General features: G+C 47.5%; 6 protein-coding genes across 6 annotated transcripts; 2 read left to right on the top strand and 4 right to left on the bottom strand.

Moving 5' to 3' along the window:
* Positions 1-1980: 1980 nt before the first annotated feature.
* On the top strand, positions 1981-2878 carry vip1 (putative actin cytoskeleton protein (VIP1); the record flags this gene model as incomplete). Its single annotated transcript, XM_026744465.1, has 3 exons — positions 1981-2063; positions 2117-2203; positions 2260-2878. 3 exons carry the CDS (start codon positions 1981-1983, stop codon positions 2876-2878), a joined length of 789 nt encoding a protein of 262 aa, XP_026607628.1.
* A 618-nt stretch (positions 2879-3496) lies between these two features.
* On the bottom strand, positions 3497-3742 carry DSM5745_02448 (uncharacterized protein; the record flags this gene model as incomplete). The annotated part of the gene is made up of 1 exon (XM_026744464.1): positions 3497-3742. One exon carries the CDS (start codon positions 3740-3742, stop codon positions 3497-3499), a length of 246 nt encoding a protein of 81 aa, XP_026607627.1.
* A 1001-nt stretch (positions 3743-4743) lies between these two features.
* DSM5745_02447 (putative nonsense-mediated mRNA decay protein (Nmd5)) lies at positions 4744-8336 on the bottom strand (the record flags this gene model as incomplete). Its single annotated transcript, XM_026744463.1, has 8 exons — positions 4744-4913; positions 4963-5083; positions 5134-5306; positions 5355-7222; positions 7279-7463; positions 7521-8026; positions 8103-8181; positions 8247-8336. 8 exons carry the CDS (start codon positions 8334-8336, stop codon positions 4744-4746), a joined length of 3192 nt encoding a protein of 1063 aa, XP_026607626.1.
* A 538-nt stretch (positions 8337-8874) lies between these two features.
* On the bottom strand, positions 8875-13024 carry DSM5745_02446 (SKI complex RNA helicase subunit SKI2; the record flags this gene model as incomplete). The annotated part of the gene is made up of 6 exons (XM_026744462.1): positions 8875-9375; positions 9427-9606; positions 9659-9846; positions 9897-10173; positions 10227-12741; positions 12798-13024. 6 exons carry the CDS (start codon positions 13022-13024, stop codon positions 8875-8877), a joined length of 3888 nt encoding a protein of 1295 aa, XP_026607625.1.
* A 792-nt stretch (positions 13025-13816) lies between these two features.
* On the bottom strand, positions 13817-16284 carry DSM5745_02445 (uncharacterized protein; the record flags this gene model as incomplete). Its single annotated transcript, XM_026744461.1, has 5 exons — positions 13817-13901; positions 13956-15536; positions 15590-16066; positions 16121-16189; positions 16262-16284. The coding sequence occupies 5 exons, from the start codon at positions 16282-16284 to the stop codon at positions 13817-13819; spliced, it is 2235 nt and encodes a 744-aa protein (XP_026607624.1).
* A 1544-nt stretch (positions 16285-17828) lies between these two features.
* Positions 17829-19946, top strand: DSM5745_02444 (Hsp70 family protein; the record flags this gene model as incomplete). Its single annotated transcript, XM_026744460.1, has 3 exons — positions 17829-17855; positions 17915-18098; positions 18154-19946. The coding sequence occupies 3 exons, from the start codon at positions 17829-17831 to the stop codon at positions 19944-19946; spliced, it is 2004 nt and encodes a 667-aa protein (XP_026607623.1).
* Between the last annotated feature and the right edge of the window lie 4121 nt (positions 19947-24067).

Below are 24067 nucleotides of genomic sequence, written 5' to 3'. Positions count from 1 at the left end.
TCCCCACCTCCGCATGGGCCTTGTCCTGCATATGGAGTAGCTATGCGATGCGATGGTCGTAACATAGCAGGCTCTAGACTGCTGGAGCCTGACGATAAGTCCATGCTTCTCTCTGCGGATGCTGCAGCAGGGAGGCATGCATTATCTACATAAGAAACCACGGCTGTCGGCCATGTCCCTGATGATCCTCCCGATATAAATATCTTACCGAGTGCTAACTGCTGAATACTGACATGATGGTCTATCCAACGGAACGTAAGAGATGTCGACTCTGATAAGGTCCAATACTAACCGGGGGAGATATCTTTGTTTGAACGAGACTTAAACGATTGTGCATGGAATATGGATGCAGAACAAAGCCAACCATTGAAGATTGCTGACAGGTCTTGTGCATTCCCTTTGTTCTCTTTTCTGTCCCTGGCATGTTCCCAGTGTTAAATTCTATCAAGGGGCTGCCTGCAGGGCTCTTGTCCGACTCATCATGGGCTATCATCCCTCTATTCATGATCCCCCTTGAACCCCGAGCATAGATTGAGCTGCCTACTTGCTCGTCATATTTCACTTAACCATCTTCCTTCTACCCTGTTCCGCAGTCGTCGCTAGAATGTCTCCAAAAATCGTCCAAGACACTTTCTCACATCCCAGAGTAAGACCACGTGCAGCGACAGACATGAACAAACCAGCCAGGACATCGCCCCTATCGTCTCGACAATCGTCGCAAGCAACGAGTCCTCTGGTTTCAGGATGTCGAAGCCCAGATTCAGGGAGCCAAGCCGGTGCTACCTTCCATGCGCGCGCAAGAGCAACATCCGGTAGTACTTCGGAGCATGCTCTCCGCAGACGCATTTCACTAATATCACTGCACAGGGCCCCTACGCCAGCCAAAACCCCTCTCACCCTCTGAAATCCATTCAATACTAGAACAGGAACAGGAGGCAATGGTGAGATACAAACCGCATCCCTTGAAACCCCTTGTTTAATCCCCCGTTATTAGGTCAACCGTCTGTCAAGAGAGCTCTCGCTCCTCCGCCATCAAACATCCTCCGTCGCCTCAACAGCCTCGTCCACCTCGACCACGGTCAACGAACCGGTCGATACACTCCACGGGTCGACCTACATAGCCGGACCTATATACCCTACAGCATCACGGCGCCACCGGTCATCCTCAAGCTTGAGCGCCTCACACTTCCCAGTGATTCAAGGGTCAAGGACTAATGGGCGGAGCCGGCGGCCGTCTCTTGTGTCTCCTCGGTCCCAGAGCCTCATATCAATAGCATCCCAACCTCAAGAAAGAAAACGTGATGTATCAACACATGTTGCGAACACCTCACGCTTGTATACGCGTCGAGACTCATTCTCACAGCGACGAACCCCATCTGGGCCAACCGTGCGTCGTTCAGACGAGTTGGCTCCACGAGGAGATGTGGACTCTCTTATTCAGGAAAACGAGGTATTGCGGCAGCGCATTCGAGATCTTGAGCTCGAACTCAGCATCCAGAAAAACAAACCAGATCCTTCGGAGGATTGACGTGGTCTTGTTCCGCTATCCGAGTTCCGAACATCAGCCACAATAATGCACTGCGTTCAATGCATCCCGATAACTGATAAGGACAGTGTGGCACGACCTTCATTGGAACATTATTTGTTCTCTCGTTTTCTCTCCTCTTCCCCCCTTGATTAGACAAACTATTTTTATCAATTCTACTGCCTTCTGGCCCTTGTCTCTCACAATCTAAAATGTATCAACCTGACGCGTTTTCACATGAAAGGCTGGCTGCCCCACTGGCCGTGGCTGTGCTCCAAGCCCACGTCATAGATATTCGTGGCGTCATGATGGAATAAATACCCCGCGACCACTCTGTTCCTGTTCCTGTTCACCACACGTTTTCTTCGATCCGCAACCACTTGGTCCACCTGTCCAGTTTCTCATCTACATCTACGTCTACGTCTACATCCCCAAATCAGCTTTTCATCATCAAAATGTCTGACCGTACCACCGTCCACGTCTCGAACATCGACCCCTCCACCTCGGAGAAGGAGGTCCAGGACTTCTTCAGCTTCTGGTATGCAGCCAAGCCCCCTTCAGTCAGGAGAGTTCTTCTAACGACCCCAACAGCGGCAAGATTGTCAACATCTCCGTCACTCCCACTTCCGGCGAGCCAGGCTCTCTCAAGTCGGCAACCGTGACATTCGAGAAGGATGCGTAAGTCTACCCCGCACCACCTCCACTGCATGCCGTCTTTAATTAACATGCAACAGTGCCTCCAAGACCGCCCTTCTCCTCGACCAGACCCAGCTCGGCCCTTCTGTCGTGACCGTCAAGGCCGCTCAGACCCTGGACGAAATTGCCGGAGAGCACAGCGCTACCGCGGGTGAAGCCAAGGATGAGAACAACAACGACCTCGAGCAGGAAGACAAGCCCCGCTCCCGCATTCTCGCAGAATACCTTGCCCACGGCTACACCATCAGCGACCACGCTATCCAGAAGGCCATTTCCATCGACCAGAAGCATGGCTTCACTTCTCGCTTCACCAGCGTCCTGAACAACTTCGACAAGAAGACCGGTGCTACTGACCGCGCCAAGGGCCTCGACGAGAGCTACAAGATCAGCGACAAGGCTGCCAGCAGCTGGCGAGGCCTGCACAGCTACTTCGAGAAGGCTGTCAACACTCCCACTGGCCAGAAGCTGCGTGCGTTTTACTCTCAAACCGACAAGCAGGTTCGCGATATCCACGCTGAGGCGAGGAGACTTGCGGATCTCAAGGCAGGCAAGACCGAGGAGAAGAAGGCTGAGGGCGAGAGCGCTCCTACCACTGAAACTGCTCCTGCTCCCATTCCTGGCGTTGAGCCTGCTCCTGCCACGACCGAGAAGGCGTAAGGGAGATATACCCAGCTTGATCTATTGTATTCAACATTCAACCATGGCCCATGTCACGTTATCATGACCTTCGCGATTGTGTTTCTAGCTAGCATGACGTCACTTATTATCTGTTCATGTTCATACTCTATTCCCCTTCGTTGGCTGTCTGGAAGAGAAGCTTCTAAATTGAGCTTAATGACATTTTCATGATTTACCTGCCATATATTCTCCCAAAGTTTTCTTTCTCTTGTAATACTCTCAAAATCATTGCTATAAAAGTTGCAACAATACGATACGACTCTTCCTTTTACGGCCACCTCCTCTTAATCAAGACCAGTGTGTTTATCAGCTACTTTATATATACGGTCATGACCATTAGCACGAATACTAATATGAATGCACTTTTAACTATAATAGAGCAGATGTACTCTGCGAACGTTGCTAAGAAATCCTTCTTCGAACATATCCACCACAAACTCACAACCCAATGATCTCCCTCCCTACTCTATAGTCCTCCTACATCAACATCTACACAGAGCCCAAGAATAAATAAAAAGAGCATCCATTATCTCAACCCACACACAAAACAGGTAGTAGTACAAATCAAATCATGACATCATCACTAGAAAACCCCGCTTAGTTCCCCGTCCCCTTCGTGTACTTCGCGTTCTCAATATCCTCAAGGATATGCTTGGGGTTACTGCTCAGGCCCGCAGTCTGGCTTTCCTGAGCGGACCCCTGCGCCTCCGCAGTCTTGGGCGCGTACTCGGGCGGGGGAGCGAACTTGGGGTCTGTGCGGCCGGAGCCGGGGGGCGAGTTCTCCTGGGCGCCGGTCTGACGCTCGGGGGGCGGGGATTGGCGGCCGGAGAACTGGGCGGACATTTTGGTTGAGGTGGTTTTGAAGTTGAAGAGGTTTGAAGTTGGTGGTGGTGGTGGTGGACTGGTTGGTTGGTTAGATTGGTGCGTTGGGTGAGTTGGCTATGGTTATGGGTTTACCTTGGAGGAATGGTTGGTGGTTGTAAGAGGGTAGTCTGTGTAGATGTGATATGGTCTGATAGACTGGGCAATGCAGGGGAGAAGAGGTTTATATATGAGGATGGACTGGAGAACCGATGTCAGTGTAGACTGGTCGTCATCATCATGACGTTGCGGGTCTAGTATCGCAAACTATGGAAGAGCAGCAAGAGCTTCTCCACAAGAGCTGTACTGTTGCATAATGGCGGATCACAGTGCCCCTGGGCTTCTCCGAAAAGAAACAGCCGGTGTATGATTGACAAAGGCTCGGAAGTATGACGCGTGGTACCCTTCACTGTTTGAAGTATCTCGATCTATATACGTCACGTGACGCTAAGTATCAGGGCTCCAGCGTACGAAGTGGTTATTTCCATGCTTATGCTTCGTCCACTGTCGTCTTCTCTCTGTTTGACCAAGGAGATAGAATTGAAGATTATATTGCTCATGATCATGCCATGGTATATGGTGGAAAAAAGTGAATTGGTTCATTAACTTGGGGGTCGGGGGTCGGGGGTCGGGTCGGAGGATAGGTGGTGAGACAGGGCAAAGGGACTTTTGACAAGATTCGTAACCAATAACGCATGTGTCATGAGGGTAAATGGCAAGGAAATGGGAGATAAAAAAAAGTAAATCTCGCGACAACATTCTAAACAGAAAAGAAAACAACAGGCATAGGTCGCGTTATGGCAGCGCCAATGCAGTGGCCGCTTGACAGTCGACACAAACCAAAGAGCATGTGCCCAAAAAATCGAGACGCCGAAGAGGCATGACATAAACATTGCATCCTTTATATCATAGACTATGTTTTGCTTCCAGAGCCAACATGACTATAGCGTCGGCTACCGGTTGCTGTTCATCAACGTCAGGATCTATTGATTCCCATTGGCTTGAAGGGCAGCTGCTTTGGCGGCCTCTTCGTTGGCCGCGGCCAGGGCCTTTGCGTCGGCTTCGTGGAACACGGACTCAATGATCTTCTTTTCTTCGTCGTTAAGAATATTCGTCAGGTTTTCGTAGAGCTGGGGTTGTTGTTGTTGGAGGTCTAATACCCAATTAGTTCGTGTCTCATACAGGATTAAAGTGGTACATACTCATGAACACCTGCTTGAAAAGCCCATATGGTTCGACCTTATCTAGAGGAGTCTCGAGTAAGCTTTCCTCGTCAAGCTCGTCATCATCGTCGTCTCCGGCGAAAGAGCCAAACTTCTGTGCCTAGCGGTATGTTAGTTACGAATTTGAAAAAATGAACGAGTTTTACTCACCTCCTTGTTCAGGAAGTCTAGATACGCAGCACTCTCGTCAGGAATGTCACCCTCCGGGCCGCCCTCGTCTTCGCCCTCAGCCCACTCAACTTCACCCTCCCAGTCGTTACCCTCGTCATCCTCGTCCTCTTCTTCGTACTGGAAGTCCGACTCCTTGGTCGCCTCTTGTCGGTCTGCAAGATGTTAGTTTCAGTATTGATAGCGAAATGAGAGATACATACTCTGGATAGCGGCGGGCAAAGTGTGGAACAGCCTAGTCACTCCCTGAAGCAATCTAGGCCATCCCTGCTGGACGCTTGTAGGAACATCGGCAGGATTCAGGGTGAGCAGGGAAGTGATAGCGACAATGGACAGTGTCTTGTCGTGGACACGTCTGAAGCCGTCGATAGTAGAGAACCAAGCGCTGAAGAACTTGTTGGTCCAGCCCTTGGCCTCAAGGACTTGGAGAGTGAGAACGGGGTTGTAGTAGATGGCATTGATGACCATCTCCATCAAATGGAGACGGTAGGATTTCGTACGCGCCTCTCCAGCATCGATGACACGCATCGCAAGCTCGATGAAGACAGGGATGTACTGGTCGACGTAGCCGCGCAAGTTCAGCATAACAGTCTCGGCAAGCTTGCAACCGCAGATCCGGTCAACACCGCCGACCTTCTCGTCACGGAAGATGTCCTCAACCATACCGACAATCGCGGCAAGGTATGCAGGGTTCTGAACAAGCGTCTGGGAGCCGTACGCCACGTAGTTATCGAGCGCAGGCAGCATGTCCTCCAGGTAGAGCTCAGCTCCGGCCTTGAACGTCTTGTGGATGAGCTCAAAGGCTTGCCACATTGTCGGAGAGATTGATTTCGAGGCGAATGTGCAGCTGTCAATAATCTCAAACACTTCGTTGTAGAGGTCGTAGAGCTTGTTCTCGAGAGTGATGCTGATGACGGGCATAAGGACGGTTTCAAGGTGCATAAGTACGTCAGGTGTGCTCTCCAGAGTAAGGATCAATGTGCCGATAGTCTGCAAGACACCAAGAGCTGTGATACTCTTGTCGTCTAAGAAATCACCATATTGGTCCTCCTCGCCCTTGGCAGCGTTCCTTTCCAGGAGCTCGCCAACGATACGCATGTAGGTATCACGCAGCTGCTCACTCAGAGCAACGGCGAAAGGCGTCAACTCAGCGGAGAAGACCTCAACGAAGTCCTCCATAACATTAGCCAAAGCGTCAACATCAACTTCGTTGGCGAGCTTGAGAAGCTGCTGCATAATCTGCGGGATGTTCTGCTGCATAGAGGTACGGATGACATCGTGTCGAATGAGAGGCTGGAGAGCAAGAGCGGCCTCCACACGGACAGGCAGCTCAGAGTCTGTCATGGATTCGAGGATGTTCCGGTAGATAATCATCAGGTTGTTAGGATCCTGGAAGTCGAGCGCTTCAAACTTCTCCAATGTGTCGCAGGCACGCGCACGGAGGAAACCGTGGGGGCTACGGAACTCGGGGAAAACGTGACGGACGAAGAAGTATTCAACCTGGTCCGCGATGGGGCTCTTCTTGCCCAGAATGACAGAAGCCAGAGATCCGATCATGCGCAGGGCACCTTCCTTCTCCCTCGGCAGCTTTTGGTCATCCGGAGCAGCCTCGTACTTGCTAACGACACCGTTGACAAAGGTAAGGATGGAGAAAGTCTGCTTCTTGCGGTTCTTGGTGAGGGTTATCAGGAAGTTTGTAGCGGCAACATCGGGCGCGGAGACCTCCTCGTAGTAGTTCAGCTTTCGGTGAAGGTATTCGGATGGGTCTGTCTCGAACAGCTCGATGTCCTCGTCGCTCTGGCACAGAATAGGGAAGACGAAGTGGGCAATCAGGTTCTCCATGTGCGGCTTCAGGTGATCCCACATTGACTTGGGCTTGACGCACTCTTCGAAAAAGATCATAGTGTACGAAAGTGCCGGGTTGCTCAGCCACTGGCCCTTGGAAACGTATTTATCAATCTCCTGCAGGTATCCCTTGAGGATCTCCGGTGCGAATGTTGTAATGAACGACTTGGCAAACTGGGAGTAGTCTGGGGTGCTGGACTTCGTCATAGTCGTGGGGTTTCCGTATCTGAGCATCACTGTTAGGAGAACTTGATTTACCACAGGCAAAACTGGTATACACACCTGATGAAGAGGCGGTTAAGGTTGGCATATGCCCACTTCTTGCACTTCCACCAGTGGGCCAATTCTCTCTCCTCCTTGGATTCCATCATGGCGTTCGCTGGAGGCTCCTTGGCGATAATTCGCAGGAAAAGAGTACACCAGTCGACTGTCGCCTGATGCGATTGCAGATGCGGTGAGAGCTCGAACTATCCATTTGTCAGTTCACCCATCCCGTGCACGTATCGACTATCCAAATGACCCACGTAAATAGCATGCTTGTATGATTTCACCACGATGCGGAGCATCTCCGCCGCCTCCAAACTCTCCTCATCCACTAGTTTCGATCCGATGTTGAGTAACTGAGGGAACGAGTGCTCAATGATCTTGTCAAATTCCTCCCGTTTGTCCCCGGCCTTGAAGCGGTATACACGGCAGATGGCTAGCAAGCACTGCAGACCGGCGTAGACAGAACCGGCATCATTCGTGCCAAGCAGTTGCATCGTGATATCCAGGAACCCAGGCCATTGTTCGGGGAAGTCATGTTGAAGGATCTTCTGGAGCAGAGGGACGAGCTGAGCGCGAACGTTCGGAGGCGTAGAGGCCAAGGCTGGAATCAGCCTCTCGCGGAAACCGGGCTTCTCCTCCTCGGCAATCGGTGCACGTAACGGGCTATCCTCAATAGCTGACCATCCTCGGTTGATACGGTTCTTCAGGTAAACACCCGCTGCCGGTACCTTCCAGTTAGTAAAGGCGGGGTCCAAAATAGGGACTAGCGGGGTAAGGCAGCAGAGTCCAAAAGCTCCAGTCCGTAGACCCCAGGGGAGGGATGTGTCGACACAACGTACCCGACAGCTGAACGGCGTTGACCTGCTCCCCCTGCAGGATATCCAAAAGAGCATTTATGAAACCTGGCTGCGTCTCGGCCTATGAACGGAAGAGGGATGGTCAGCAAGCATAGCACAGACGTGTCTCCGCAACAAAGCACATACATATTTCAGGTCAATTTCCGCCTGCCGTCTGATATCGGCATTGGCATCTAGTGTGGACTGGATGCGGTTCCGCAGGGCTGCAACATCCATCTCGCTCCGGCAACGACCCCCTGGTTGCAGAAATCAAGAGTCAGAAGAAAAAGAAAAGCCCCGTTACAAAGTGATGAGATACGCGGGAGTCAGAGGCCACGAAGAGGGGGAGATAAGAGGAGGGATCAATAAGATTGAGGAGACCTCAAGCACTTTTGGTTTTCTTTCTCTCGTGGATTTTCAGGCGGTGTTGGCCCCGCGTCTAGGGCAGCGAATCAGACCGCCTGCCGCCCCGCGCGGTAAGAGAATTTTTGTCAAAGGCGATTGCGCCAGCAGAGTTTACGGCTGCTTGGTTTTTCTAACAAAGCCGATGATCATCCCATGTGGTTATCTTAGTAATGCTCCTCGCATGATCTGTGATTTACATTGTTCTGCGGTCTACTAGCGTGGTGGTGCCTGATCCCTGCAGTCTTGCAGTCACGAATTCTTCTGGCAGAAAAAAAAATAAAGACCGGCGTTGCCCACGTGGTTTTCCGACACAAGGGAACCATATCTATTCGGCACAAATATTACATACAGGTAGGTCTCTTGATAGCATCTACATATACAGAGACGCTGCGAAGATCACATCCCTCTTGATCTTCTCCTGCGCCTCTTGCATCTTCGCATACAACGTTGGGTCTCCAACCAGCTTCGCCGCATTCTTCACCTCGCGGCAGGTCTCATCCAGTCGGGTAATCGTCCTCACAATAGTGCCCTCCATGACATCCGTGAGGTCCGTGATTCGATTGAACGACATTCCCTTGGCCCACTCGTAGACGACCTCTGCCAATCCAAATCGCGGTTGGCTGGCGAAGTCGTTGATGTCCTCGGTAGACTGAAGGACCTGGTGCTGAATCTGCACGTCGTTTACCTTCTCCGAAATCCTAACAATGGCCTCCTTGCCCTTCTCCAGGCGAGGGGTCAGCGTGGGAACGTTTTCTGTCTTCTCTTGGAACACAAAGGCGGACAGCAGCGCGACTATCTCCTCAGGCTCGTATTCAGCGAGGACATTTTCCAAGATAAGCTCCGTCAAAACGAGCTCGTCCGCGGAATGAATCTAGGGAATGTCTTAGTACATATTCGTAAAATGATTTGCTCAAATACTTACCTCACAAGCTACCTTCCCTTTCAGCTGCACACGGGACTGTTCGTCAACGAAGCCTAGGTCCTTCAATACTTGGATACGCTGCTCGTAGTCGGGAAGGAGCTGAAGGTTCTGATCCGACATGAGTTGCTTCAGTTGCGAAATGTTCTCCTTGATTTGCCACTCATCGCGTTGCATCTCGAACTAGAGGCCTGTCAGTGTGGACCGTCTCGCCAGGGGAGTTTTATGGACATACGTGTTTCAGGAAGTTGGGACATTTCAAGCAGTCGCATGACTGGGCGATACTAGCTTGATCGCGACGCTTATCCAGTATGTCCCTCAGCTGGAGCTCTTTGATTCGAGCCCAATCTAGCTCGTCCCAGACCGGTGTGGTCCATGAAGAGCATAACTTAGAGAGCTCCTTGTCTGCAAATCGCATCGCCTCTACAACGAAGGTCAGCCACATCCCTTTACCAGATACGTTCCAACCAAACCTTTTTTGATGTTGAGGTACCACGTTGGGCCACTAAGCTTGACTATCGTATTGGTAACACATTCGATATCCGTAATCGGGATCTTGAAGACTTTGAGCGTCATATCAGCAGCACGGGTTGGGAGAGGGTTCAAGAATCCCCGGAACGCTGGTAGGAATGGGAGAATCTCGCTGGGATGACGCTTGCTGGTCAGTTTGCCGATCTCGAGGATTTGTATGACCGGGTTGGCGCCTCCTCCGACCTCTCGGACAATAACACCTGCCGTTCGGTATCCATCCTGCACAATGGTTAGCAATTGAGCTGGTTTATTGTGGAGGATCGTCCAATCACCTTCTGGTAGACAACCAAACGCTTCGGCATAAGAAGGCGTTTGCCGACAGGCGACGAGAGGAGGTTAAGATGCAGCTCGCTTGTCAGCTTTGCGTACTCGATGGAAGCGTCATGAGAAGTTGCGATATCAACATCGCAAATCTCGCACGGCTCTCGTTTGATCTTTTCCAAACTAGCTTCTGAGAGTTGCACCTGTTTCTCGTGTTCTGGGAGCAAGGCCTGCGTAGCATTCTCGCTGAAACTTCTCTTGATCATCTCTTCAATTTTCAGCGCCTCTACACGCAGCAGGTTCAGAATCATGTTGTATGTAAGCCTGAACTGAGATCGAAGTTTAGTTGGGTCACCAAGAATCATCTTCCTTAGTGCACCAGCAGGTGGTGCCTCGTCCCTGCCGGAGTTGACGACAATCACATAGCCGACGTTGTCAAGACCTCTGCGGCCAGCACGTCCCGCCATTTGGGTATATTCACCAGGCAGGAGATCCCTAAAACTCTTACCATCGTGCTTACGGAATCCAGAGAAGACGACCGTACGAGTAGGCAGGTTCAGGCCCATGGCAAATGTTTCTGTAGCAAAGAGGACTTTGACCAGGGTCTTTGCGAACAAGATCTCGACAATCTCCTTCATGATCGGTAAGAGTCCACCGTGGTGGACAGCAATTCCTCGGCTCAGCAATTCGCGAAGTCGAAGAATCTGAGGCAATGTCCTGTCCTCCGCCTTGAGCCGGGTAAGGGACTTCTCAATGGTCATGTGGATAAGACTCTTCTCAGCAGCATTGCAAAAGTCTTGATTGGACAATGAGTCGGCATTCTGCTCGCATCTTTTCTTGGAAAAGACGAAGATACAGGCCGGCAGCAAGTTCTCCTTGCGCAAATGTTGCACGACTTGTACCCAGACAGTCCTGTCCTGTGCAGCTGTTGTGCGTCCACCGCCTCTCCCGGTACGAGCAATGTTTCCTGTTCCTCGGTTTGCTGGCTGGCCCCTGCCTCGTTGTCCTCCTCCGCGTTGCGCGCCTCCGCCTCCGCCTCCTCTCGGGCCACCACGGCCAGGCGCTTGTCCCCGGCCTCGCCCCTGGGGACCACCTCTGCTTGCTTGAGATTGCGCCTGGGCTTCTGCAGCCTTTTGAGCTTTGAGCTTGTCCTTTCCGGAGATAATATCGTCTGCTTGTTTCCAGCCATTTTCGAGGAATCGTTTGTTGGAGTCGACAATCTTGAATTTGTCCTTTCCTGCCCATAGGTAGTGCTCAAGAGGAACAGGTCTCTTGGCCGTCGAAATGACATAGATGTCCTTCTTCTTCGTTCGGCCCACCCACGACGCAAATTCTTGAGTGTTAGGTACTGTAGCAGATAGAAGAATAAGCGTGACATGCTCCGGGAGCATAATGATAACTTCCTCCCATACGACACCACGCTCAAGATCGTTTACGTAGTGGACCTCGTCGAAGATCACAAATTCGACATCTCTGATGAGGTCCGCTCCACGATAGAGCATACTCCTCAAAATCTCAGTAGTCATAATCAGACAACTTGCTTCGGGGTTGATCTGAACATCACCCGTCAAGATGCCGACGTCGTCGAACTCATTCTTAAAGTCGCGAAACTTCTGGTTGCTCAGCGCTTTGATCGGCGAGGTATAAATCGCCTTTGTCATATGCTTAGCAGCTAATGCAATAGCATACTCTGCAACGACTGTTTTACCGGCTGAAGTATGTGCAGCCACGAAGACTGAGTCCCCATTCTCGAGATGATAGACAGCTTCTTTCTGGAAAGTGTCCAGCTCAAATGGCCACTCGCGGGCCATATCTGGAACAAGTTCGTGGAAATTCGTAATCTCCTTATTGACGTCCACAAGGTGTGCCCATTCCTTGCCTGCTTTTTTCTGGAGGGCTGAGAGGAGCGGAGCTCGCGGCTCTAGGGACGGGAATTCAACCGGTAGCAGGGAGTCGATGTCCTCCTCTTCCTCATCCTCATCGGCAGATTCTTCGTCATCTATTTTCACCCCTCCCACGTCGGATGAAGTTTCATCCTGATCAGGATTGATATTGCTTTCCTCTTGCTGGAGGGTGTTTTCAACTTCCTCGTCCTCTTCTGCGGCTTCTTTCGACTTCGTTTCTTCAAACTTCAGTCCGCGCGAGAATCCAGGGGCGACCTCTAACAATCCGCCCTCGGTTCCAAAATTAATAATCCGGTCCAGTCCTGCCTGCTTCCCAGCAGCTCCTGAAGGTCCGGCCGTCTGAATCTCAGTCTCCATTTCCGCAATCGCCTCAACCCCATCCAAGCCACCAGGGGCAAACGGGAAGAATCCCGCTGCGCCCCTAACAAAATCAGCCCGGCCTGCAGGTCGGCGAAGCAAAGACGTCGAGTTCTTTGCATTGGCGCTGTTGGCGGGGACTGTCACTTCGTGATATCCAGTGACACGGCCCTCAAGACCTTCGCGGTCGAATCGGACAATCGTCCTCGTTTGTGTCCCAGCCACTTCAAAGAGGTCGTTATAGTCCGTTGACACATCCCATCTCCTGATCTTAGAGTTAGCACCCATTGCGCTTAACATCCCAAGATAAAATAAACCCACCTCTGAAGACGGTTCAACCATTCGGAGCTAAATCGAGGCGACGGAGTAAGAAACTCATTCTCCAAATCGCGTCTCACTTGAGCGGCTGATGGGCGCGGTCTGCGCCTAGGTGCGTGATTCTGGTAAGTCCCGTTCTCTTCTTCGGCGATAAGCTCATCAAATGTCTTCCCCCCGATGCCCTGCGAACCCAGGTCGAGATCGGCTAAGGCCGAGCTAAGTGTCTCCATATTAGGTCGAGTTTCGACTAGCGATAGCTTTCCTCAAAAGTCTGATCAACGGCAAGAATGCGCCTCGGCCCAGTCGCTGGTTCTAAGACACCTCCGAAAGTGAGTGCGGTACCTGAACAAGCTGTGAATGGCCGGGGGCGGAAGAGTCCCAGCGATTATACAAGAATTACTCCGAATTATATGGTTCGGAATGGAGGAACTTGAGCTTTCGAAGCAAGGCGCATACCCAAGTCAGAAGCGCGGGCGTATTGGCGGGGTGAAGGTTCAAAGAACAAGAGCTTTCCGCGGCAGCGGAAAGTGACGTTGTGGCCGCGCCTGGTGGAGCCGTTTGCTTGAAGCCCGCCGAATCTATACAGCGAAGCCCGAAGTGAATAATTAACAGATAGCACATGTGCAACTGGTGAATATGGAGGTCATGGTCTAATCTGTATTCTCCGTGAACAATATAAGTTGAATATTTTAGTAACTCGAGACTGATTCCTAGACGCCTCGTATGAGTGCAATAAAAACGGTAAGAACTAGCAACTGTACAATCTACAGCAGTCGCAACACGCGCCTTGTGATTTTGAAAGCACATCGAAATATACACAGTTAGAAGGATTATGATAATAAGGTATCATCAATAACTTTAACCAGCAAGGAGCCTCCCGTCCTCGCGGCAACACCAAACCTGAATTTTTTCCGAAAAACACCGAGTCGTTAGTTGCACCAACTGCTTTTTACGGCCCCGGAGCACCTGATACGGGCAGTCCTCTGCTAGGGGTTAGACCAGACGGGTCTCAAGTCCTTCGGTTACCTGTACGTAATCACTGGGAACGTCTTTCGGTCCATGATGTTAATTTGATATTCAAAAATCCCAGTCACGGTTGCGATATACCTATATGTCGGATTAGTCGGCTCCTATCGGCGTAGACACGGTACGTCTACTTACAGCGATCTCCCATCGACGCCAAACCCAAGTCCGGCGGAGCTGCTTGGATCCGAATCTCGGCGTGCCATGCCGTAGCTACGCTCTGGAGGATCGTTGATGACACTTCGAATCCAACGTGAGGAGCGGCTTTGATCAAATCCAAACGAGGATTGTTGGTTATAGCGCTGCTCACGCAGGCTGTTTCGGCTTAATGCCTCTGCTTCGTTAATAAGTCGCTGTCGTCGAAGCCGCTCCACGGCTAGTATATTCGCTCTCAGATTGTGGGGAACGTCCAAGCTGTTATCTTGCCTTTCAGAGCGTCTATGAACAGAACGAGATCGCTGGTGATTTCTCCCTGGCAGTAAAGGTATACTGCTGGAGTAGTCAAAATTCACCGACGGTCGGGTTATGGTCCCGCGATGCCGACCAGAATTTCCACTCTCATTACTGGAGCCACTTTGGTCACTTGAACTTGAGTCCGTAGTATGAGTTGGATTAGCCAACGTGGCCGACTCTAGCTCCCCTGGCGAAGCAGTCCAGCTTAATGTGATACTCGGTTGTGGATCGGGCGTTGAACTGTCCATGTCCGCGCTTGTGTTTCTCGCGTCAAGATTGCTCTGTGAGAGTATGACAGGCCGAGGTGAAGTAGGACGGGGTGCCCTATTAGCTCCGCTTGTGGGACCTTGATGCCTTGCGCGAGATCCAGAATGTGGATGCGAATTGACATTGCCTCTAGCCAGCCGGTCAGTCAGGCCATCTTCGAACCTCGACGTCCAGCGCGCCGTGTTCAGAAATTCCATGACCAACCTCTCTCTTTCCGTCAAATCCTGTATCATGCTCTCTTGCAGCGTCGATGCATCAGATTCACCTCGCCGATTGACTGCGTGCCCCTCAATTGAGTCAAGAATAGCCCGTGCGTCAAGGTCATGCTGCGATTCGGGAGGTGTTTCGATATCGAGATCAAACCCCAGCCCCGTAGATTCATCAACAATTGGCTCCGTTTCGACTTCTTCAATAGCAGGTTCGTTCATGTCCAGCTGAAGGATTTGCCTGCGGACAAAAGCCTGGCGCACATCCGCAATCCCAGCACGTCCTCTATCTTCGAGCCAAACAAGGAGATCCCAAGGTTCAGGTGCAAAGCTCATACAGCGCACAGCCCCGCCACTGGAGGGAGGTCTTGATGAGTTGAAATAACAGACAATTGGACTCTCATCAGAAGGGCCCATAGAGCGTCCTTGAATGACCCTAACATCGAAGACAGAGATCACTCCAGATTGCGACCCGATAGCGCACAGTCTATTAGATTGAGAAAAGGCAATGGTGAAACAACATCGGTCTTCGATCCTCGGGCCAATCTCCATCTCAATGCAGAGAAGAAGGTCCAAAGCCCAGCCACTCAACTTTCCACCGGCTTCAGCCGAAACCACGGTAGAAAAGTCGCGGGTAAGGCCATAAAAGTATGCGTTAGCTTCATCACCAACCGCAGCTAAGATACTGGAGTCCGGCGAGATAATCGCATAATTCATACACGCCGGGTGGCAGATCTTCTTCAAGACCTTTGAGCGCGTGATCGAATATATCGTCACAGTCTTGTCATTGTTGCTGCATACATCATTAGCAAACTCTGGCCCAACGATGGATATTCATCGTAATACCTAAGCACCGCAACATCTTCGTCCATGAACCCCGTCTCATCACCAGGTAAACGGTGAATGGTCACCGAGTTCACGATGGTACCACCAAATTTATGCAGTTGGACCTCCGGTAGTGGCCTATCACCAGGGCTTGGGTTTATTGTTTCAGCTTCTACGGATGCCCTTGGAGGGCTTCTTTGAGAAGCCACTAGATCGATTGGCAGAGCACTGTCCACATCTGCCGCTTGAGCAGCTGGTGTCTCTCGGAATTCACTCCCGTTGCAATCTGAAAGCTTCACAAAGGCGCACTCGCCATTGGTGGTTCCTCCAATCCCGATCCAGCCATATCCAGCAGCAAGGCACTTGGGCTCGAATGGAATAACAGCGACAGTCTCCCGTTTCCGTGATGAGATATGAATTGAGTAGACTACTCGATCAACGACGACGTATATCCGATCCTGATCGGCGGTACTAATATAATGGCGAAGTTGTTGATGGCTATAGGATGTTAGCCCATGGGGCAGTTCTGATCGAGCCAAGAGTGGGACAGACTAGTTGGGTATTCTGAATGGGAAGAAACGTCGTTTTGTCGGAAGAACGAGGGATTCCGTTGGCTGATACCTAGGTTGGATTAGGCGGCGTCAGCACAGAACAGCAATTCGGGAGGGGTTGTAGGTAGGACTGAGAACTGACGACAGGGTACTATCCGTAGTCATGATGAGAGTCGGTCAAAGCCACACATTGTTGTTGGCAGCTAGAAAGAAGCGCCGCTGTTGTCGACGCAGTGGTAACAAAGCAACAAGACGACAGCAATAACAGTAAGCTTTGAACTCTAGGACGGCGATAGTCTCGTTCTAGAAGAACGGATGATTGGCGTGTGGTGGACCTCAGGAAGTCAAGATACCTGGAGATAGGCACGGGCCAGCTCACCACCTGCAGCTATGTTATTAGCGTAGGGTTTGATTTTTCCTGTTGCTTCCCACTTTTTCCCTGGTTGCAGGTGAATATAGGAAATGATGAAAGAGAGATGAGAAACGGAACCCATTCCCTGATTGTCCTCACAAGACATTTCTTGTTAGAGAACGGGCTCAGAGCCTAGGAGCGAAGGCCATGGTCGGGGGATGACGTAAGACATCTGGGGAAGGTCGAGTAGGGTCTCGAGTCCCGTTCATTGGTGCCCAGCGTGGTGTGATCTCTTCAAGTCGGCTTGAAGTCTGTTCTATAGGTCCACGAGCCTCGTCACCTGGCAATTGGTGATTTAAAATGTAGAAAACAGTAACTACTATACAGATTTCCTGCAGGGCAACCTCGGAGGCCAAACAAGAGGAATATGGTCCAGTGGTCAACCTGCAAATACTGCCATAAACATGGAAGGTGTATCCATTTTAGATTATATCTATCGTACCATGTTATGTTTCGCTCTCTAACTATGTACTTTACGGGGAAAGGATGATGTCTTCAACCCACGTTGGATATATATATCAAGCGCGGAGTGTAGGCAGAATACGGGGATAGAGAATTAAATAAAAATGCAATGCAAGCTCGGCGATTCAGGCCACAGTCCTTAACCCAACTATTAATGGAAATTGCCAGACACTGCTCTACGGAGCAGAGCATTTTTGCCTATTGAGAGCGGCCTGTAGTGGCAAGTGAGGCTGTTCTTTGATGTCTACCGGCTATAACGGAGCAAAGGCAAGGCCAAGCCTCGGCCAAACCACCTCTGAGTCACGTGGACACAGACTTTGCCCTTGATATCGAGAAATAGACCATGGTCTTGATGCTCGAATGAGTTATATGCATATAGTATACCTCACAATAGACAACCATCGCCCAGATATAGGGGAGGAGGCCGGCATCGCGTGCCTTGAGACCTTCTTGGAAGCTGCTAGTATCTACTCCGTACTTTGAGAAGTTGTGGAGCTGGCAAGATCGGCTGCCAGGCGGTCTAGATGTATATACTCTCATTGGCTAAACGGTCTGATCATTTCTATGAGTTTCCTCTGGCTTCGCCCTATTCAGGCCTAGTTCAAAAGGTCTTCGACCACGGCCCGAAGCTCTCCGGTAGCTCTTCTTTTCTTGCCGTCCATCTCCCTTCCTCTAGCCAGAAAAATCTTCCTCGTCTCTACTATCTCTCTCCATCATACCCCCATCCTATCCATCCTTTCTTCCCTCCCGATTGAATCGATTGGAGTGTGTCCTATAGCCGTTTAATTTCTGTATTATTTTATTTTTTGTTCTTTCTGCTCATATTCCCATCACAATGCTCTCATCTCGTCTCTCACGCGCGGTATGCTCTCATCCCGGCACACCTGCAAACCACGACTTCGAAACTAACTTTCCTTCCAGCTCCCGCGCACTGCTCCTTTCGCCCGTGCCCCCGCTTTCAGACTCCCCAGCGCCGCTACTCGGAGATGGAACTCAACGGAAGAGAAGGTGAAGGGCCAGGTCATCGGTATTGACTTGGGTACCACCAACTCTGCCGTTGCTGTTATGGAGGGCAAGACCCCCAAGATCATTGAGAACGCCGAAGGTAAGTCCCCAGTTTCCGCAGCTCTGCGCGGTGAACCTATCTAATCAGCGAAAAGGTGCTCGCACGACACCCTCCGTTGTCGCTTTCGCCCAGGACGGCGAGCGTCTCGTCGGTATCGCCGCTAAGCGTCAGGCTGTTGTCAACCCCGAGAACACTCTGTTCGCCACCAAGCGTCTCATCGGTCGCAAGTTCACCGACGCTGAGGTCCAGCGTGATATCAAGGAGGTCCCCTACAAGATTGTCCAGCACACCAACGGTGACGCCTGGGTTGAGGCTCGCGGCGAGAAGTACTCTCCTGCTCAGATTGGAGGGTTTGTTCTCAACAAGATGAAGGAGACCGCTGAGAACTATCTCAGCAAGCCCGTCAAGAACGCTGTCGTTACCGTCCCTGCCTACTTCAACGACTCCCAGCGTCAGGCCACTAAGGATGCCGGTCAGATTGCTGGTCTCAACGTCCTTCGTGTCGTCAACGAGCCCACCGCCGCTGCTCTTGCCTACGGTCTTGAGAAGGAGGCTGACCGCGTTGTCGCCGTCTACGATCTTGGTGGTGGTACCTTCGATATCTCCGTTCTCGAGATCCAAAAGGGTGTCTTCGAGGTCAAGTCGACCAACGGTGACACCCACCTTGGTGGTGAGGACTTTGACATCAGCCTTGTGCGCCACATTGTCCAGCAGTTCAAGAAGGAGTCTGGCCTCGACCTCTCCGGCGACCGCATGGCTATCCAGCGTATCCGTGAGGCTGCTGAGAAGGCTAAGATCGAGCTGTCCTCTTCCCTCCAGACCGAGATCAACCTTCCTTTCATCACTGCTGATGCCAGCGGTGCTAAGCACATCAACCTCAAGATGACTCGCTCTCAGCTTGAGTCTCTTGTCGACCCTCTCATCAGCCGCACTGTTGACCCCGTGCGCAAGGCCCTCAAGGACGCAAACCTGCAGTCCAGCGAGATCCAGGACATCATCCTTGTCGGTGGTATGACCCGTATGCCCAAGGTCACCGAGTCCGTCAAGTCCCTGTTCGGTCGTGAGCCCGCCAAGTCCGTCAACCCCGACGAGGCTGTCGCCATCGGTGCTGCTATTCAGGGTGCTGTCCTCGCTGGTGAGGTCACTGACGTTCTGCTCCTTGATGTCACCCCTCTTTCTCTCGGTATTGAGACCCTCGGTGGTGTCTTCACTCGTCTGATCAACCGCAACACCACTATCCCCACCAAGAAGTCGCAGACCTTCTCCACCGCTGCTGACTTCCAGACTGCTGTCGAGATCAAGGTCTTCCAGGGTGAGCGTGAGCTCGTCAAGGACAACAAGCTGCTTGGTAACTTCCAGCTTGTTGGCATCCCCCCTGCCCACCGTGGTGTTCCTCAGATCGAGGTCACCTTCGACATTGACGCCGACTCCATTGTCCACGTCCACGCCAAGGACAAGTCCACCAACAAGGACCAGTCCATCACCATTGCCTCTGGCTCCGGTCTCTCTGACTCTGAGATCCAGTCCATGGTTGACGATGCTGAGAAGTACGGTGCTCAGGACAAGGAGCGCAAGGCCGCTATTGAGGCCGCCAACCGTGCTGACAGCGTCCTGAACGACACTGAGAAGGCTCTCAAGGAGTTCGAGGACCGTCTCGACAAGGCCGAGGCTGAGCAGATCCGCGAGAAGATCAACACTCTCCGCGAGTTCGTTGCCAAGAACCAGTCTGGCGAGCTTGCTGCCACCGCCGACGAGCTCAAGCAGAAGACCGATGAGCTCCAGACCGCCAGCCTGACCCTCTTCGACAAGATGCACAAGGCTCAGAACGAGCAGCAGCAGCAGCAGCAGCAGTCTCAGGGCGAGAACCAGGGTGAGAACAAGCCCTAAATGTACCATCATGTTGATCGACCGCCATGCGCCTTGTATGGACGGGCTCTTGTATTTTTTACTATTTCCCCTACTGTTTTTCTAGATATGATCTCCTTTTATTTCTTGCATTATGTGTATACATACTGATAGGGTTGTTTGCGTGCCCTTGTCTCGGTGTACGGGTGTTTGTTTTTTTCTCTTTTTCAATCTCCCGCCTGGCTTCATACCCTTTGATCGGGCAAGCATACTGATTTATTCGGGGAGCAACCATTGGATGGGACTGCGGGTTTGCCTACAATTTGTAACTTAATGACATTACGGCTTTGGGACCACAAAAGCAAGCATGATGTGGTGGGCTTGGAGCATGTGAGATAATAGAATAGGAAATTCTCCTCTCGATTCAAACAACCTGGACTCGAATGCTTTGAAACCGTAGGCGTGGGATGGTCAGCCATGGAGAAAATCCAGCGAAGATGCTCGAGCCTCGGCGCCTCACCATCCTGGCATCCACAGCAGCGTTTCGAGTCAACGAGTTGGAACTTGGTTCATGCCTAACCAGGCGTCTCCATATCTCGAACCAACTGGAGCTTGCGCAGAGTCGCAAGCAGGCCGTCAGCTCAGCCGCCCCGGATACATCTAGACTGGTGCGTTGAGTTGGCTTGCCAGCTGTCCGACCCAGCTCCAACACCAACACCAGGGGGCTCATGCTCGAGTTCCTGGGGATAGTTTAGTGCCGAACGCAGGATCAACCACTCCCGTTCGATTGCCGCTGGAATGTGCACCGCAGCCTATGAGGGTTGGCGTCGGACAATGCCCGGGTAAAGGGGGCTGGCGGGAGCGAATGCGATGCAATCGCTGCATTAGGGTTGTACAATTTACCGTAAAGAATAATTCCTTACCCAAAATCGCTGACCAAGGTTTATTCATTACTAACAAAGTAATAAATCACGTGATATAAAAGTGGGTCTAAACTAACTAATTAAAGTGTAGCTTAGCGCTTAGCTTTTTTACTAGTTAATTAAATGCAGGGATTTTTAACCACTTGCATAAAAAAAATACTAAAGGCCTATATTTATAATTTACACCTTGTATAAAATATATATTTTTAAACATTAAAACTTTATTACCCCTATTAAAAAATTAAAAAACTTTACTAATATGGTTAGGTCATAAAATCCTTTGCTAAAAAAGAATTTTATATACACCACTATTATTAAAAAGGTATTTTTATATTTTTATAATTTTTTTTAGATTTTTTAACGCGTTTTAAAAACCTTTTTTTAAATTATAACTATTAAATATAAATATTGCACCTAGACACGCGCTAAAAACTCCACTTAATAAAAAACCCATCTTATAAAAAAGTGTATTAACTACCTTGCCTTAATTAAATTAATACCTTTAGGCCTTTCTTTTAATTAATTAATTTTTTTTTTAATAGTAATCTTAAGTAAAAAGCTTATTAACTTATTAAAATAGCTATTTTTACTAGCACGCGGCCTTTTTTTTTTTTAATAACCCTTATTTTTAAAAACTCCTCTTTTTTTTTAATATAAAGGCTTTAAATTATTATAATATTACTAGCCCGATTTTAAACTAGTACTATACTTAAATTTTAAAGCTTGTAATTATAAAGCTTTTAAAAACATGCTATTTTAATATTATTATTAATAAAATAACTATAGTTAATAAATAGCAAATAATAATTATGTATTTTAATACTTATAAAAACTTTTTTTTTTACTACCTTAAGAAACCGGGGGATACAGCTCTAAATATAAATTAAATTTTTAATTAAATATATAACCATATTAAAAAGTACTTTACTAAGAATAAGGCTAGTATTAACTTTTTTTATATTAATTCTTTATTTTTTAACACCTGTAATACTATAATAATTATATAAAATTATTTTATAGCAAAGCTAGGTATAAAACATATTTTTTATATTTCTTATAATTTACATGGCCTTTAGCTAGTTATTAAAAATCTTCTTATTAAATTTTACCTTTTTATTAAAGCCACCTTTAACAAGGCCTTAAAAATTATATTACACTTTATTAAAGTGCCTAAGCAGTTAAAAAAACTCCGCGCCTTTTAGGTTATTAAATATAAAAATACTAAGGCCTTAATTACTTTAGTTATTACTTGCTAAAAATTTTAATATAACATGCTTATTTTTATTTAGCAAACTTGGGAAGCTATAAAAAACTAGGCCTATAAGTTTATAATATAGCTAGTAAAAAAGACTAATTTTAAAATAACTTTAATTTATATTAATCTAGTTTTTTAAAGTAATTTAAATAACCTTATTTAACTACTTAAGCTATTAAATCTAAAAATCACTATTTTTAAAGGCTAGTAATTAAATCTTATAATAGTAAGCCTTTAAAATTACCTGCTTAATAATAATAATACTAATAATAATATTATGTGAGTCGCGTTTGTATACTGCGGTGAGCTTAGGAGAATGTGAATTACTGCAATAGGAAAGGCGTTGTGTATTTATAGTAGAAACTAATTACTAATTCTCTAAGTTAGAGTTTAAAGTTAAACTTAGTATTTTATATATTATATAACTAGCCGCCGCCTTGGCGCGTGGCTAGTTTAATATTAATATTTTTTTACCCGGCAGCCTTAGGCTGCTAAATTATGTTATTATAATATTATATAATTATAATACTATAATAGTAATAATAATACTTTCTTTTTTTAAGTAATTACACCCTTGCAATTTATAAATTTATATTTATACTTTATAAAATATAATTTAAATTATAAATTTTATTAAGCGTTATAAAATAAGCTATCTTTAGGTTTATAAAGTATTATAATTTATATATAATTTATATTTAAAGTTAGGTATAAAAAATTAATATAATTATCTTACTTTACTTTTAAATCTAAATATAGTGTTACTACCTGTAGTGGCTAGGCATAGTATTTTAGTCTTAATATTAAAGCGCTCTTGTAATCTCTTTTTCTTTTTTTTTTTTTTTAAATTTTTTTAATATTTAAAGCAAGATAGCTCCTGTAAGTATACACCTTTTTNTTTAATATTTAAAGCAAGATAGCTCCTGTAAGTATACACCTTTTTATTATATTTTTATTATTTTTTAATTATTTAATTATATTTTTAAAGTTAAAATACCCTATATTTACCCTTTTTTATGCTTTTTAAGCATTATATTATTTATTTTAATAATATTAGCTACCGTGTTAATATTATTAGGCCTGTATATTTTATTTTACTTTATGCTTAGTTTTTATAATAAAGCTTTAAGCTTTGGATAGCTAAGTTTTTTTATTTTTATATTTTTTTTAATGCCTTTAGCAGCTATTTATAATATATAGTTATTTTATTTTAGCTATTAATATATTACCATGTTAGTCTTTTATCCACCTTTTTTTTATATTTTACTACGTACTTACCTTTTTAATTTAGTTAATAAGCTTCTTGCATTTAGCTCTTGTTATTTTTATGTTTTTAAAATTATTTTTAGTGGTTAAATTAAACATGGTTTACCTTTATTATAGCCTTTATTATACCGCGTGTTTTTAACCCTATTTTTTTTTTAAGGTTTTCCACGCTTGCCCTTTGCTTTATATTTTTTTTATTTTAATATTTAATATAATCTTATATTACACTTTAGATACTATTATTAATAGTTATTTATTTTATTATAATATTTTATTTTATATTTTTTTATTATGGTAGTTAAGCCTTGGCTTTAGCCTTTACTTTTTATTTTACCTTTAGTATATAAAATTATATTTCCCTGCCTTTTACTTATATATTAATAACTACTAATATACTAGCTATTAAAATAATTTAATTTTAATACTTATATACCCCTACTGCTACTACTATTATTACTACCCCTACTATTATTCCCGCCGCCCTTATTAATAGGGCTTTTATTAATATTTTTTCCTTGCCACCCCCGGGCTTTATAACTTTATTACTTAATTTTTATATTCCATAATATATTATGTGCGTTACTACCACAAGATACTAAAATAAAAATATATTTATTATTAATATTATAATAAAAGCCCTTACCTGCAACTAAGGGGGTAGGAAGTACTAGTTTTATTATAATATAAAAAGGGTATTTTTAAAGTATGTAGCTATTAAT

The sequence above is a fragment of the Aspergillus mulundensis genome, assembly GCF_003369625.1.
Source record: "Aspergillus mulundensis strain DSM 5745 chromosome Unknown scaffold_1, whole genome shotgun sequence".
NCBI classification, from domain to species: Eukaryota; Fungi; Ascomycota; class Eurotiomycetes; order Eurotiales; family Aspergillaceae; genus Aspergillus; species Aspergillus mulundensis.
This window is presented reverse-complemented; position numbering and strand designations above follow the sequence as displayed.